Source organism: Euleptes europaea, chromosome 10, assembly GCF_029931775.1.
Source record: "Euleptes europaea isolate rEulEur1 chromosome 10, rEulEur1.hap1, whole genome shotgun sequence".
In the NCBI taxonomy this organism is placed as follows: Eukaryota; Metazoa; Chordata; class Lepidosauria; order Squamata; family Sphaerodactylidae; genus Euleptes; species Euleptes europaea.
In genome coordinates, this window is record NC_079321.1 from 29,437,969 (window position 1) to 29,455,201 (window position 17,233).

Genomic DNA, 17,233 nt, shown 5'->3' on the forward strand with positions numbered 1-17,233 from the left:
TTGAATAGCAGGGAATCAGCCAAGGTGTCTTTTGAAGAGTACTGCTGCCCTTGCTTACAAATGAGGGAAGATGGTATTGGCTAGTTCTCCCTTCTCACTGAAGCCCCCAGTGCCATGTGACTTGTTGTTCATAAGGGTCTCCCAGCTCTCAACAGAAGATTTTTGGAGCATAGAGGGGGAAGCTGAAGAAAAGCAGAAGTCATGAAGATCCAATCCCCCAAGTGTTTGAGACAGGGATATTTGTTTTTAAATCACATTAGCTAATCTTCTTATTCCATTAAAGGTGTTATCCCCAGTAGACAGACAAGAAATTGAGGATGAAAGAATGAAGAAAGCTGCCAAAGCCTCAAATTAGAGCTGGCTCAAAAAAAGAAAAGAAAAAAAAATACGAGCATGTCAACAGATTACATCGCTACGAAAGATTTCATTTCTCGCCATAGCCAGGAGGATAGTAAGGGAAATGATGTAATCTTTAAAGATGAAAACAATTATAAAGTGCTTAAGTAGATCTGCTATTCTATACAAGTTAAGCTTGTTCCTGGATAAAAATAACGTCTATCAAAAACCACCGGACCAAGCTAGGTAGTGCATAATAAATATATTAAAGAACAGAAAGGAGGGGAACAATCCAAAAGATCACTTAACACATACATATGAAGTAACTTGGAAGACGTTTAATTAGTGAAGCAAAAATGTTAAGCCAAAAGAAAGGCAGCAGAAAAGCCAATAAATACTCTCTTCTGCAGCCAGAAAACTACAAAAAGAAGCACTGTAAATTACCACCTTTCATACCTCAGGGACTCAACTGTATGCTGTAAATGCTAGCCATAGATACCCCAACACATTTCAGTACAGCCTAAGAGTTCCTATCACATTATTATAGCTTCTAGAACAATAAAATAAAAATAATAGTCATTATGGCTGGAAAGCCACTTTTAAAAACATGATGGCAATAAGAACTGGAGAGGAAAGCCATAGGTATATATACAAAGGCAGCATTCACAGTTTTTACAATGCCCATTATTTCTAACCCCATTTTAAGAGCTTACTCAAGACCCAACTGGAGAAGAGTCAAGTTATAACTGTGGCCTGTTCACAAAAGTGACATGCAATTAATGGTGCAATCCTATGCAGCATTATCACAAATCATTCAAAATAGACTTTTGCATAAGTTATTACTCTGTAAATGTAACCTAAATTGTAAAGCAAAATTCTGAGGGCTGCCATTTTGTGATGTAACATTGTCTGCACAATACTGACGGGGGAGGAGGGGATAGGAGCTAGCGTGACCCATGCACCATGCATTAGTGCCACTTGCACTGGCGAAACTGGCACTAACGCTGGCACAGGGCCAGTAACGCCGGCTCCAGCACGGCAGCGCAAGCCACTGGCACAGGCACAGCCTCAGCAACAGCGTTATCCCAGCGCAAGGGCTTGCGCCAGTGTCAAAGGGGGTGTTCCCAGGGGTGGAACCCTTGCAAAGCCCTTGAAGCCCAGGAACACCCCTTTTGGCAGGCGCCGAGTTATGCCCGCAAAAAGGCAGGCGTAGCCCCGTGAAACTCTATGGAGGAGTTTCAGGGGGCTTCGGGGGATTTCATTTTAATTTAGCTTCTGAGCCGCTGCAAGGCGTTCAGGAGGCGGCACAGCTACGCCATCCCTGACCCCATCGTAAGTACCCCCCATTAGGATTGGGCTGCCCATGTTATGTGACATTCATATTACCTATAGAAAGACCCTGTACATACATACAGATCTGATGAGTTAAGTTTCATATAACACAATAAAATATTAATAGCAGCAGCTCCATCATATTTACTATTTAAAATGCAAAAAAAAAAAATACCCCAGTGAAATCTACTACCCCTTTGCTGTCTCTCAACAAAGCACCTGATTACAGTTGCTGTGAAAGCACTTTCTTGTGTATGACTTCTAAAAGCCCAGAAGGAAACACAAGAGGTGCTCTGAATAGCTCTTGTGTATCCGTGAGTCACAGAACAAAATACACGAACCTCAGGTAATCCTTTCAGTCATCAGTTTTGCCTTTTTCATGTATAGGCTGAGTCTCAAGAGCACTCGTGATTGAAACTCTATTGCTAACCCCATATTCTGCCCAATTTACAATAATCCTTGTGTTCTATTTGTAGCCATCGTGTTAACATAGCAGCTTTCACTTTATTTGTTTGAGATTATGCAGGGCATATTAGACAGTCAGCATTAAACCCAACACAACATACAATTTTAAGACATGTCATAACAACCTACAAATTTAATAGGCTTCCCAAGCAATGTTTGTATACTGCGACAAATAGAGGGGGTTCAGCCTACTAGCTCGGAGAACAATAATTCAACAGTCAATACCTCCAGATAAATCTCTAAAAAAAGACCCAAACATCACATAATGCCTAAGCGTTACAGACATGGGTGTTTACTTGGTCCTATTCATCAACCATTAGCAATGCTGCTATCTTGAGGCTTGTAGATTACCCTGCACAAAAACCAGTTTTAGGGCAGGGATGTTCTTTAAGCAACTCATTCAAAATATATAAAAAGAGAGATCACACACTGTCAAGCAGTATGCAGAGAACCTTGCTAGAACTTGCATAAAACAACAGTTTCCATACACCCTTCCTCAACAAGCAGTGTTTTTCAATCCTAACCTAATCTGACCAAACTCTTTTAAATACTGTAAACTGTCAGCCTGTTTATAAAAAAATGACACTTATTTTCAGGTACCACTGCCTAGCGTCTAGTAATCCACATCTCCAGATGAAATCATATACCAGAAAATGTTCTTATAAAGTTTACCCTACCCAGCAGCTGGTTCCCCCAGACTAACCACAAAACTGACAAACACATCTGAACTTTATGAAGCATTCAATCTCTCAAATAATTCCAGGGGTAGCAAAAACAAATAAGAGTCTAGTGGCTCCTTAAAGATTAATGAGTTTTTATGCTAGCATATGATGAAAAATGTGACCAGCAGGGTCAAAGGGCCATAAAACCCAGGAAATATAGGGTGAAATGTAATTATGTAAAATCTAATCAAGAAAAATACAGACACCATTTACAACTGTAATTGTCAAGCTTCCTAATTTTGCTAAGTTTGCAAACACCTGTAATGGCTGAGGAATTCCAGATTTTGCTTAACCGGCTAACACTTGTAGCACATGAGAAATTCCAATTTCTTCCTAACCCTCAGGAAACAAACAACAAACTAATTCAGCAGTTTCACATTGGAGTCTCCATCTGAAAGTCTTTTAGGTGGACAACAGTGACTTTTATTTCAGATTAATGATATAACTGTGGATACCCTCATAGTCCCACAGTATATAAACGTATTCATGACTGATTTGAATCATCCTAACCATTCCTGTACCTGAGATTCATTAATAATATTTTCATCAATTGGACCCATAAGAAGGAAGCTCTCAAGGGAACCCACCAGGACTTCAATCACTTTCACCCCACCATCAACCTAAGCCTGGACCAGTCCACATAACAAGTCTATTTTCAGTACACCACTGTTCAATTACATAATGGATACATAAGCACCACTCTGTAATGAAAACGCACCAACTACTACATATGTCCAAATGTTTCCAGCTATCACCTTGAGCACACCAAGCAATTGGTTGTCTAATGCTACTGTTGTGACGCTATGTTACAACACCATTTGTTCCATTTATTTCAACACAGTTGAATTCCTGGAAGGTTTACAACAGGAAGTCTTGGAATAGAAATATCCACCTAAAGTAGTAAAAAGTGGATTGACAAGCCAGACTGCAACCAAGAAACAGACCATTACCAGACAGGCCCAAAAGAGTTAACAGCGGCTGCTGTAAAAAAGGCAAATTCTATGCTGGCCATAATTAGACGAGGAATAGAAAATAAAACTGCTGATATCATACTGCCCTTGTACAAATCTATGGTGAGACCACACTTGGAATACTGTGTACAGTCCTGGTCACCACACCTAAAAAAGGATATTACAGAGCTTGAGAAGGTGCAGAAAAGAGCAACCAAAATGATTAGGGGACTAGAGCAACTGTCCTATGGGGAGTGGTTAGGACACTTAGGGCTGTTTAGCTTGGAAAGAAGGCGGCTAAGGGGAGACATGATAGAGGTCTATAAAATTATGCATGGTTTGGAGAGAGTGGACAGGGAGAAGTTTTTCTCCCTCTCCCATAATACTAGAACACGGGGTCATCTGCTAAAGCTGGAGGGTGAGAGATTCAAAACAGATAAAAGGAAATATTTTTTCACACAACGCATAGTTAAACTGTGGAACTCCCTGCCCCAGGATGTGGTGATGGCTGCCAGCTTGGAGGGCTTTAAGAGGGGAGTGGACATATTCATGGAGGAGAGGGGTATTCATGGCTGTTAGTTAGAAAAGATACTAGTATGCTGCATACCTATTCTCTCTAGTATCAGAGGAGCATGCCTATTATTTTGGGTGCGGTGGAACACAGGCAGGATGGTGCTGCTGCAGTCGTCTTGTTTGTGGCTTCCTAGAGGCACCTGGTTGGCCACTGTGTGAACAGACTGCTGGACTTGATGGGCCTTGGTCTGATCCAGAAGGGCCTTTCTTATGTTCTTACCAGCGGCAGTCACCTCCCAGCTCAAATTAGCCCAATGCACCAACTAAGAGCACAGCCAATCCTAGACATCCTCCTCTCTCATAGGGCTTATGTGGCCTTTTCTTATTGATACATATCCCCCACCCCACTAAAATAGCTTCTTACAAACAGTGGGCCACTGAATAGCAACAGAAACCCAGAGATCAGACACTACAGGAAACCCAGATGCCAACTCTGTCCCCCATAATCACTGGGCAATACTGTAACAACTGCCATACTATCTTGGACTTCCCCCTGCCCATCCTCCAATGTCATATCTGCTCTTTGCACAGGACAAATAGCGCAGTCTCTAAACAAAAGAATAAGTGAACACAAACATAACAAATTAAGCGGCATATTAAAAACAGCAATGTTCAGAAACCAGTAGGGGAATATTTCAATCTCTGTGGGGAATCTAAGTCACCATTCTCTAGCAAAAAAATTTCAAAGGGGGATTGAAGTGAGAAAGTGCTGAGTTAGAATTCAGAAGTTTGATACCTTCTCAAAAAGGTTTTAACATGGACTAGGGATTCTGCACCATTACAGGCTTAGCAAATGTGGAGAGATTGCCATTGTGAACAGTCTTTATACTTTTCTTAATTGTATTTGAATTTCACATAATTACGTCTCAACCTGTATTTCATGGCCCTTTGACCCTGCTGTCACAATTTCCCCAGGGATACATGCCACTTCCTCATTTGCACACAAGGACACGTTGCAAACAATGCAATAATACTTCTTTCCTGACGTTTCGCCAGCAGCTGTGGCAGGCATCTTCAGAGGAGTAACACTGTAACCTTCAGTGTTACTCCTCTGAAGATGCCTGCCACAGCTGCTGGCGAAACGTCAGGAAAGAAAATACCAAGACCACGGTCACACAGCCCGGATAACCTACAAGAACCAATGAACTCTGACCATGAAAGCCTTCGACAATGCAATAATATTTTAAGAATTTTCATGTCAACATTTTCTACAATGTTACATACATGGCTCATCCAGATATGACTTTTATAGTCAAAACGTATGCAGTTGCTTCAATCTAAGCCTGGTTTGTTTGTTTGTTTGTTTTGACCCAGATAGCCCAGGCTAGCCCAATCTCATCAGATCTTGGAAGCTAAGCCCTGGTTAGTATTTGGATAGGAGACCACCACAGAAGTCCAGGGTCACGATGCAGAGGCAGGCAATGGCAAACCACCTCTGAAATCTCTTGCCTTGAAAGCCCCACAGGGTCACCATAAGTCAGCTGTGACTTGATGTTAAAAAAAAGGCCTGATTTTAATTAATGGGTGTAGACTGCAGCAATACTTTTACAGTGCAATCCTAAACAGTGTTACACCATTCTAAACTCACTTAGAAGAGTCCTAAGCATGTCTACTCAGAACCCTACTCAGATCTATTTGACAGGACTTACTCCTGGGAAAGTTTTCTTAGGAATGCAATGTTAATCTTATGTACAAAATTAACTACCCAAGATCCATTGACTCTTACCTGATGTAACAGAAGAAGTCTCTCCAATGCTAGATTCAGTTGTTACTTCTGTATCACTTCCAGATGAAGACAAGCCAAGAAGTCTAATAACATCTAGTTCCCTGTTCACTTCACTATCGCTGTCCGATGACTGCTTTTAAAATAAATTTAACAACGGCATAAGAGTCCCAACACAGCTTGAATCCATAAAGTTACCTTTTCAAGATTTGTCCTCCCCGGTTGCATTCAGGCATTACAAACAAACCGCAAATGGTTTGTGACAAGAACTACCTGCAAAGCACAGAGCTTGTAGTGCTTCCCTTCTTCTTCCTCTTGCATACAGAACCACAACGGAATACTTCCTGCTCAGGGAAATCTTTAATTTAAACACAATTTGCTATGATGTCCGAAGGTGGGTGCCTTAATGAACTAAAGTTTGTTCCTTTACCGGTAACTAGGATTTTTAGCCATGGTGTGATCCTGGTTTAGCATCCCCAGTTACTGATAAAGACACAAACCCTTATTTGTTATGCCTGCCAGATACAGAGTTCAATCAAAAGGAAATTAGGAAATCTCTAATGAACAAGGAGAGTGGGTGGGGGGAAGAGGCCACAGGAATCAAACAAGCCCGAGGATTTGAGGCTTGTTTACATCATGAACAATTTGCGGTTGGGGACATCTGGATACAACCTCTTTCTTAAAAGAAGTTCTGCTTTAAAATATTCAGCGGCTACTGATTAAAATTTATTCTGCCAAGGCAGACACCCAATTTTCAACATACAGTTGAAACAGTTAACAGTGTTAACAGTTGTGACTTATGCCTAATGCCCGAAGTAGGGTTTGTGGGAAAAATAATTTCACTACATACAGAATACGAGATCACTAGATTAAGATTTGTCTTGATTTTTCATTGTGCCATCCCATAGCTAATAAGTGTTGACAAAATCTGCCATCTCCAAAGCTACAATTCTCTTTGGGTACTAAGTCAGTGCCAGAGTTCTCACACAGTTGCAAGAATAAGCTTCTGCAGATATTTTATAAACTTAAATCATTGGGTTACTTCACATGGTATTTTCTAACTAGTTACACAGTGGGGCAGCAGGTGGGAGTGGAGTGGAGTTTAATTTCCAAGCAGTCTCCCAAAGCTGGTAATATGAGGTGGGATCAGTACAGGAGATTCCTGAAGAGCAATATGATAATATGTATGCAATACAGCACCATTAGCATGCATCCACCAACATTACAAGCTGGCTGAGAAGCCTCAGAAAAAGTTTCTCTGAATGGCTACCAAGGAAGCTTGTAAATATTGCGCCAATGCTGAGTAACACTAAAGGAAGCATGCTCCCTTGATTACTGGTTTACTCTTTATTTTTAAAGATTTAATATCCTGCCTATCAATCGATCTTCAAGGCAGCCTACAATGGTAAAGAATCTACAACAGTAGTAGAAGGAAAGAAAGAATGCCCCCTTGATTACTGATTTATTCTTTATTTTTAAAGACTTATACACTGCCTTTCAATCAATCTTCAAGGCAGCCTACAATGGCAAAGAATCTACAAAGTAGTAGAGATTAAAGCAATACCAGAAAAAAGATTTCACACAAAGTGTGGCTCCTGGCCCATTTCAGGAGCCCTATTCACAAGTTACAGTGAATGTTATGTACAGTCCATCCACAGGGTACACTTGTTTATACATGCCTTGAGTAATTCTCATGTTACATTCAATGCATGAACAGCTGAAAGTGTTATTTAAACCCAACCTTTATCCAGGTACTAGTCCCTGGTTTCATTTGTAAAGTGGAAGCACGTTGACTCTTTCTTAAAAACAGGTTACATGCGTGCAGGTTGTTCGGGAATTCACTGTAATATGTGAACAGGTCTCAGGTGGTGCAGTGGAGCAGAGAGATGCCGGGAGGAAGGAGGTTAAAGCATCTTCCCACCTCTCTGGAGTTCCCAGTGCTATTGCTGCTGTTCTTCCGAGGCACAGTTTGCACAGAGGAAAACAGCCATTGCAGGAATGGGGTTGCCAAGAAGCACCTGTTTAAACTGCCTAGTGACCAGCACTTCTCTCCCAGGAGGAACTGGGCTTCTGGCTTGTCTCTTGGCAATGCAGAGGCGCCAGTGTTACATAACCTCTCTGCTGTTCCTGCTTCCATCATTATGGAGGCCACTGTGCTTTCAGACAACGTTAGATATAACTGCCCTTCTGTCAGTTCTGAATGCCACACTTACAGGTAAGGCGTCACTGGTAGCATCACTGAGATATTTGTCACAATATGGCTGCATGGTCTTCTGAAGGTAATTTTTCCATAAACTCCACAGAACGTCATCCTGTTAGGGATAGAACCTATTATTCATCCAAGTTCCTCAAGGTAACATGCTCTGGGAAGCACCCTGTGCTTACAGTTGGATATAAACATTTCCAGTCACTAACTAAGGACGTTGTCTATATGAAAACAATTACTGAATATTTCCATAGTGGTAAACCTCACCATTTTTTCTTTAAAAATAATAAAAGATGCTAGATAAAAAGGTATGCAAATGCAAAGATAAATTTCCATCTGATGAAGTGCTGGGACAGAAATAATACCATGAAGTAAAATACATTGGATTTGACCCAAAGGTGCTTATTCGACCCACTTGTGCTTATGCAAGCGTTTGGTGAGGTTTTACCAAGCTTCCCCTTTGAGATACAAACCCCTGCACAATAACCCATACTGCTCCCAGGGGGGTTCTCCCACCCATCCATCAGGAGCAGTTTTTATGGGAAGCACAAGCAAGTTTCAGAAAATGAAGAGGCAGGAAGTTCCCTGAACGGACCTCCCACTTGTGGTTCTTAGGGTCTGATTTACAGTCCACCTTATAAAATCAGTTTTGATATAAATCATGTGTGTGTGTGTGAAGTGCCGTCAAGTCGCAGCCGACTTATGGCGACCCCTTTTGGGGTTTTCATGGCAAGAGACTAACAGAGGTGGTTTGCCAGTGCCTTCCTCTGCACAGCAACCCTGGTATTCCTTGGTGGTCTCCCATCCAAATACTAACCAGGGCTGACCCTGCTTAGCTTCTGAGATCTGACGAGATCAGGCTAGCCTGGGCCATCCAGGTCAGGGCATAAATCATCTAGGAACATACAAAAATGGGTATCTGAATTTTTGCCTAGTCCTGGCCCCCCCAGCTTAGTTCAAGTCAGGCAGTTCCTTACTCTAGGCCAGTCTAACTCATATTGCTTTAGCACAGAATGGAGTAAGCACCTTTTGGGTGATGTCAAAAATGTCATCTCACCTTGGCATGTACAGAGACAGGCAACCCATACTACAACTTCAGGTAAAGAATTTTATAGCTCTCTCCATCCTCACAGCTGGCCGATGTCAAGAGGCATCATGCTTTTAAATATCATGCTCACACAGGCATGTCAACAAAGCCCATCCTAATCCTGATGTTAAGGTCAGGTAAATATCAGAAGCATGAGCCCCTGTCCTGACAAGATCACAATCGAAAAAAGAGATGTGGAGAAAGATGAGGACAAAGTAAAGAAGGCAAAAAAGAAAAATGTGGATGAGAGAATAAAAATTGCCTTCTGATTATCCTGGGTCCTTCACCTTTCTCCATAAAGAAAAAAGTCACAATTTCTTCCCTCACAATCTAATGCTTAAACATTTTTCCTCTTTATTAACTATTCCCCCTACTACAAACATTTTACTCAGAGACAGTGTCTTTCCATCTGTTCATGGGGAGGGAGATGTACAGGCCCTCTGTACTTTATGAACTAAAGAGAACGAGCAGCGCAATCCTCTACAGAGCTACACCCTTCTAAAGTCAACTGAAGTCTTAGAAGGCTGTAACTCTGCTCAGGATGAAGCTGTAAGTCATGATCAATACTCATGTACAGTCTGTGTAGGGAAGAGCACCATGAGGCCCAGCGTCTTTAGACTGCTGCCTAGAGACAGTTTAGAGGCAGGCAAGACACATTTTCTTTCCCCAGAGAAAACTTGAGAAAAAGGTGGGGAAACACTAAAAAAACTCCTATGAAAAAATTTCTCTTTGGGAATGAGTAACATTTTTGGCAACAATTAAAATGTTATAAAGGGTTTAATGACAATGCATTATTAGAAAGTTTAGTGTTTTCAATACTACAAATGTTAACTTCATGTCCAAATGTGCTGGCAGTCCTATTGTGACTGTAAGAAACTATTTCTGTCCAAATACGACATTTACTTTTGTTTACTACAATATTTGTTTTCTCATTTGAACCTTTACATGTGCTAAGGTTTATGCAGTGGCAGAATATGGCCTTGCTACTCTTTGCCACTTTTAAAATACAACCGACAGGCATTCAGACTGGAGCACACCTTACAAAGCAACGAAGACTGAGAACAGGGTAGATACGATAGCATCCGTATACCCACACTACACCCACACACATAAATTTGAAAACAGCAAATAAACTTCACAAGGCACTGAATACATTGCATTTGCGTGCTCACGTTCCATACTGCCATACAACAAAAGCACGAGGGGAGACACATTTTCTCAATGACAAAATTTTATGATCCGATTACTTGGAAAATGTAATAACCCTGTGTGGCAGGCCAGCCCAACCTGACCCCCATTACAGTGGGGAGGGTGTGGCCATGTATCAGCTGGCTAGGTTATGGGTGACTGGCCTGGGGCATGCCCCACAAGGTGGAGAGAGCCACCTTCAGATTACAGAGGAGTTTGCAAGTAGCTGAGGGGGAAAGAAGAGAATGCTCGCCACGCCCCAGCTGAGTGCACGTGCTTGGGCATGCTTTAAAGGAGGTGGTGAGGTGAAATCTGGGGTTGGACTCTACCTGGGGCGGCAAGTGATATCACTCATCTCACCCATCGGGGACAGCAATTTGATAACTGCAGAGCCAAAGGAAAGAAAAAGTAAAAAATATGGTTGGTGACTGTTACCCACATACCGTGTGTGTTCTTGGGTACTCAAAAGGTGAGAGAGCCCTGACCTTTCCCCAGCCTCCTCCACCCCCGGGTCTTACCCTCAAGAGAAGGCACATACATGCCTTTATTAATGTATAATCTGCGAGGTGCTCAAGTCCTTACTTTAACGCCCAATGAAATCTGCAATTCAGTGCTACCTATTTGCTGAGTTAGGGCAACATACCTTTATCTGTGAAGAAACGCCTAAAGACTGCAGAGCTTCAGCTTGCTTCTGGAGTATATACTGAAATCCTTCAACGATGTACCATTCCCAGCCTTTCTCTAAAATTTGAAAGGATAATGGAATATTATGATCCACAGCCTGAATTTGTCAATACCAAAAAACACACCAATTAGATTTTAACAAGTTATTATCTACCTGACCAAAAGTAAGTGACGTGCAAACTTATCCAAACAAGTTGCCATTACATAAGCTACTCCACCTGATTAGCTTTGGTACAGTCTTCAGATAATTGAAAGCGAGCTGTGGATCACAAAAGCTCATACCCTGTCAGAAATTTTGTTAGTCTTTAAGGTGCTACTGGACTCTTGCTCTTTTCTGCTGCTACTGACAAACTAACACGGCTACACATCCTGATCTATCTTTAGATAGATTTTTCTCAAAAAGCATTTCATTAAAAGAATCCGAGTTAAATAAAAACCCAATTAAAAATTAAATCATTGATTTTTATCCACCCTGCTGCTAAACCAGATCCCTGGAACTACTTACACAAACGAAAGGCCATGCAGGGGGAAAAGGATCTTGCCCTCTGCACTTTCTTATTTTCCCCCCATTCCTTACCACCAGGAAACCCTATCTTGCTGGTGATGGGGCGGGGGAGGAGGGCTTGAAATACTGAGTGATGCTTAAATTTATCAACGTAAGCATTGGTCTAATTCCTGTTTAGAACCAGAACAGAAATAAGATTCAACTCACACACACGCTCTCCTATCACGTCAATTTCAATGAACAGGGCTTCCATGAACATTTGTCAGCTATTTTGTTATTTATTTACTTCATTGTTGTCCCACTTTTCTCCCTAACAGGGACCAAAAAATGGCTTACAACATTTTCCCCTTCTCCATTTTATGCTCACAACAACCGTGAGGTAAGTTATGCTGAGAGAGTGTGATTAGCCCAAAGTCTCCCAGCAAGCTTCTATGGCAGAGAGAGGATTTGAACATGTTGTCTCCCAAGATTCTAATCTAAACACTCCAGCCACTACACCACACTGGTTCCATTCATTCCATTAGGGAACACTTGCTGAAATTAACACACAAGGCAAGTCAGCTGTATGTGTTATATGCACAAATTAATTCAGAACAGGACTACTTGTGCTGATGGCATAATCCTTCTTTCTTGTGTCCTTAAACATTACACAATATCATAGAATGATAGTGCTCTGTTTGGACATGGAAGATACAGGTTGCACAGCCATTAAACTCACATGATGAGTCTGGGCATGTCTCACCTCAACCTACTTACTGGATTGACACAAGGATAAATAAGAAGAAGAGTTGCTTTTTATATGCCGAATTTCTCTACCACTTAAGGAAGAATCCAACTGGCTTACAATTGCCTTCCCTTCCCCTCCTCACAACAGACACCTTGTGAGGTAAGTGGGACTGAGAGCTGTGACCAGCTCAAGGTCACCCAGCTGGCTTCATGCGTAGGAATGGGGAAACCAACCCGGCTCACCAGATTATCATCCGTCGCTCACGTGGAGGAGTGGGGAATCCAACCCGGTTTTCCAGATCAGAGTCCACCGCTCCAAACCACCATTCTTAACCACTACACCACGCTGAGAGAGAGAGAGACGGAGAACCACAAATCAACTTGCACACTAGAAGCTAGAAACTAAAAGGAGCTACATCTACTTTGCATATTTCAACAGAGTACAAGTACCATAATCTGCATGCTTAGACGTGACTTCATGTTAAGTTGTAAGTGACAAGTCATCCTGCTGCACTTATTTCAAAGTACTATAGTTCTGAAACCATTATTTTCAATTCTGAAAAACTGATAATTGCTTCAAAGGAAGAATTTGATTGGAAATAATGATTGCTGAAATGCATAATGAAGGCAGATTCCATTTTACAATTTTCTCCCCTTCCTATAACCCTTAAATATTTTTGCCATTATATTTTCAAGTGAATTGAATTCACTAGGGCTAGGAACCCTATTAAAATGAAGCTGGGATTCTCAGAACCAAACTAAAGAACGTGCTGGGAGATCTGGGCTAGCTTCTAGGTATGGAGTAGAGATCACTGGAGGTGTGGGGGAGAGGCAGTTGTGAATTTTCTGCATTGTGCGGGGGGTTGGTCTAGATGACCCTGGTGGTCCCTTCCAACTCTATGATTCTATCTCTTAGGAGGGCCATAATTTGGACCCGGGCTACAGCATGCATCTGGACTCAACCTACTGAAGCCATTTTCCCATTCTCAAAATCAAACCTTCAGACCTGATATTTCCCCACTGAGTCATGAGACAACAGAAATTTGCACATTTTCCCCAGTGGGGCAAAAGGTTCCTCCAAGGGGCCATCTAAGGTTGACAAAACAGTGAAGGGTGGAAAAAAGTTAAAAAGCCTAAATCAGTCTTAAGAATATTTAGTTCCCACGAGTTTCAGTATTCCTAGGTGTGTCCCTCATGAGCTGTGTCATGTACTCCTGTTGGAAGAACTCGGTACCCCTGGCACAGTTCTGATTGTAAAAACAAACTGTGGTGTTCCCCAACATGAATGAGTTTGGGTTTACATGATACCCAATCTCTCCCCTTCTATGACCAGATGCATCCAACCCACAAATTAAAGTCTGTACTTTTTCTTGCAAATCAGGATTCCAAACCAGGTTCAGGATTCCAAACCAGAGCCAGTGGGGTGTAGTGGTTAGCGTTAGACCAGGGTCTGGAAGATGCAAGTTTGAATCCCAGCTCTGCTATGGAAGCTTACTAAGTGATCTTGGGCCAGTCACACACTCTCAGTCTAACCTTACAGTGTTATTCTGAGAATAAAATAGAGGAGAGAATGAAGTAAGCCATTTTGGGTCCCTGCTGGGAAAAAAGGTAGGGTATAAATAAATACATATATACAATCCTGGTTTGTTGGAAAACCACATAAAATAGTTTGTTACTTTGACAGTGTGATCATTCCATATAGGAAAGTGCACAAGCTTGAGAATATCTGAGGCTCATTCTCATAGTATCAAACCATGGTTTCCACATCTGAACGATGCCAGTATATGCAGTTCACTTTGACCTTGTAAGACTGTACCGTTCTTGATGTATCATGTGGGAAAGAAATAGCCCACATTTTATAAAGCAGGTTGGGGGGAAAATCTTACCAAATTTGGTTTTCCTTTTTAATCCTCTAGAGATAGACTGTGCTCTGGCATGTGAAGGAGCGTCTCCAGTTAAAACTTCTCTAGTCCTCTGCAAAGACAGCAACCAAACCAAACATGTCTGAATCCCTTTAACCATTTTGTACATGCATGTCGATCAAGCAACCAAGATCTAAATGTGACAGTTGCACAAGAACCTCCATTTTCGGAAATATTGCAGCAGTATTTGGATTTCTACTGAACTACCCCAGTGCATTATTTGCTGGGTTCTGTGAAATCACCAGCTATACCTGTGGTGAATGCTCCCTCTGCTTTGTTGGTACATTTTTGAGTTTTGAACAGAAATATACTTCTTGTAATTCATGGCCTTTTCACAAACTCTTTACATTTCCCCCCTCTCCCATGCATAGTGTCAAATTACAGCAATTGCCAGTAAAAGAGTACGAATATACATTATAAATACAAAATAAGCAATTAATAAAATTATCCCATGCATATATTTCACCTCTAGCTCATGAACACTTATACCATAATACCTTTGTTAGCTTTAAAATACACACCTGATGGGGATATGTATTGGCCACCATAATTAGAACTACATCTGGGCCAAAAGTGTTCTTATATCACCTTTACGTCTTTAGCAGAAAAATTAAAGAGGGATACTTAAAATGGAGGACAGTTTGGGACTGAGAAAAATGAACATTCATTAATAACTTACTTCAATAACATTGTGACAGGATCTGCAGTAAAATCTGCCTTCATCTGTAAGGCCCCAGTTGACCTCTGAACACTGGGCACAGGGTTCATTGTAGTCTCTCTAGAAATAAAAAAATTTGTGTAGACACATATGAAACTGTTTAAAAAATAGGTGCACAATAAATAATATTTCATGGCAAAACAATGAGAAAAACACTGCAGTATGCTGCAGTGAAGTATCTTGCCTGGACAAAATAGTGTACTGTAAGGGGAAAATGCAATGGCATTTATAGTCTAAAGCAATGCATGTTTACACTCCACCTAGATTATATGATTTGCATGAATTTACCTCCAATTCAGTGTGCACACATTGCAGCCTTACAGTGTAACCATTTGTTTGTTTGTACCAAGTCTCACTGAGCTCAATACTGTGCATGGAACCACAGCCATAGAGAGCACTCCTAAACAGGCCTACTCAGAAATAAATATAGGTTGAGTCTCCTTGGTGTGTGTGGGGGAGGTAGTTGTGAAATTCCTGCATTGTGCAGGGGGTTGGACGAGATGACCCTGGTGGTCCCTTCCAACTCTATGATTCTATCCCTTATCCAGACATCCGATATCTCGACCGATCCTAAAAACAGGCATTACTCACAGGCGCTCAGCAGCTCCAACTTCATATACGGCGTACTTAGGGTTGCCAGGGCCCCCTTTACAACCGGCGGGAGGTTTTTGGGGCAGGGCCTGAGGTTTGGGGAGGGACTTAAATGCCATAGAGTCCAATGGCCAAAGCGGCCATTTTCTCCAGGTGAACTGATCTGTATCGGCTGGAGACCAGTTGTAATAGCAGGAGATCTCCAGCTACTACCTGGAGGTTGAGAAAACCAGTACAGGAGCAATGCTGATAACAATGCCAATATATTATAGCTACATATACACTTTACAGTATGTGGTAATGAAACCACCAACCACACATACATTCAGTACAACAGTGGATGTGCAAAAATTCCACAATTAATTTGAAATAAATTCTAACAGGTAAGTATCAAGTAAGTCCTTTGAAATAACTATCTTGGTCTTTTCTCAAAACAGATGCTGCAAGATGAACAGTCAAGGAGAATACGATCGTTTCGGAGCACAAGGGCTCAGTTCTTCATCAGTCTTTCAAAAGATGCAATGCATGCAAAAACACAGAAGCATGGCTACCTCTCTAAGAGTTAGAACCGGATACGGTAATACGCCTAGGGTTGCCAACCTCCAGGACTTGAGTCCTTACCAGGAGTGGAAGGAACTCAGCGTCTTACCCCTCTGGGGAAGCATTACGCACTTTATTCTGGAAAAGGTTATTCTTTGAAACCTGGTATCAAGGTTTCAAAGAATAACCTTTTCCAGAATAAAGTGCGTAATGCTTCCCCAGAGGGGTAAGACGCTGAGTTCCTTCCACTCCTGGTAAGGACTCAAGTCCTGGAGGTTGGCAACCCTAGGCGTATTACCGTATCCGGTTCTAACTCTTAGAGAGGTAGCCACGCTTCTGTGTGGCAGCAAAAATAAAACAGGAGGCCAGAAGCATCATAAAGACTAACAACGTTTTATTCCAGCATAAACTTTACCAGGCCGAAAAGGTGGGCTCAGCGAGTCCCCCGAAAGTTTAGTGCTGCAATGCTACTCCTGATAACTGTAGAACTAGGTCTATGCCTAACCAGACCTCCCTCTCTCTGCCTTCAGGCTCTCAAATTGGGGGAGGTGGGTTTACAGAAAGGCTACCGCTGCCCGCAATCTCACCGTGTCCTCCTCCTCCATGGCGTACCCACGCCAGGCCTGCCGTCAATCACCGCCGCAGCACCATGGCAACCGCTCAGCCAACGGAGCAAGGAGGAAAACCAGCCGACTAGGAAACAAGTCCTCCAGCACTTTGGTTCCTGCTGCGGTAGGTTCCTTTTACTCGTCATCGACGGCGGGAAGGGGAACCACCCGGAAATGGGAAAGAAGCCTTATAGCATCATAGGCTATTTATGCGCGGGAGGTTTTGCCTTGAATTTGGTGCTCTCGAGATGCACGTTTTCCTCATCCAAATTCTCAAAGCTCAAAAATAATCCCCTATGCAGTGTTTTTGAGAATTTGGATGGGGAAAATGTGCATCTCGAGAGCGGCAAATCCTCC

General features: G+C 42.0%; 1 protein-coding gene across 1 annotated transcript in view; it reads right to left on the bottom strand.

The window, feature by feature from the left end:
* The window catches only part of TAF1B (TATA-box binding protein associated factor, RNA polymerase I subunit B), a 43,525-nt gene extending 26,652 nt beyond the window's left edge, over positions 1–16,873 (bottom strand). The window contains exons 1-6 of the mRNA XM_056856159.1: positions 16,856–16,873; positions 15,099–15,197; positions 14,384–14,471; positions 11,226–11,323; positions 8,315–8,413; positions 6,105–6,234 (exon numbers count right to left, since the gene is read on the bottom strand). Of these exons, the coding sequence (XP_056712137.1) occupies positions 6,105–6,234; positions 8,315–8,413; positions 11,226–11,323; positions 14,384–14,471; positions 15,099–15,197; positions 16,856–16,873 (532 nt within the window). The remainder of the gene's footprint in view (positions 1–6,104; positions 6,235–8,314; positions 8,414–11,225; positions 11,324–14,383; positions 14,472–15,098; positions 15,198–16,855) is intronic.
* Positions 16,874–17,233: the final 360 nt, after the last annotated feature.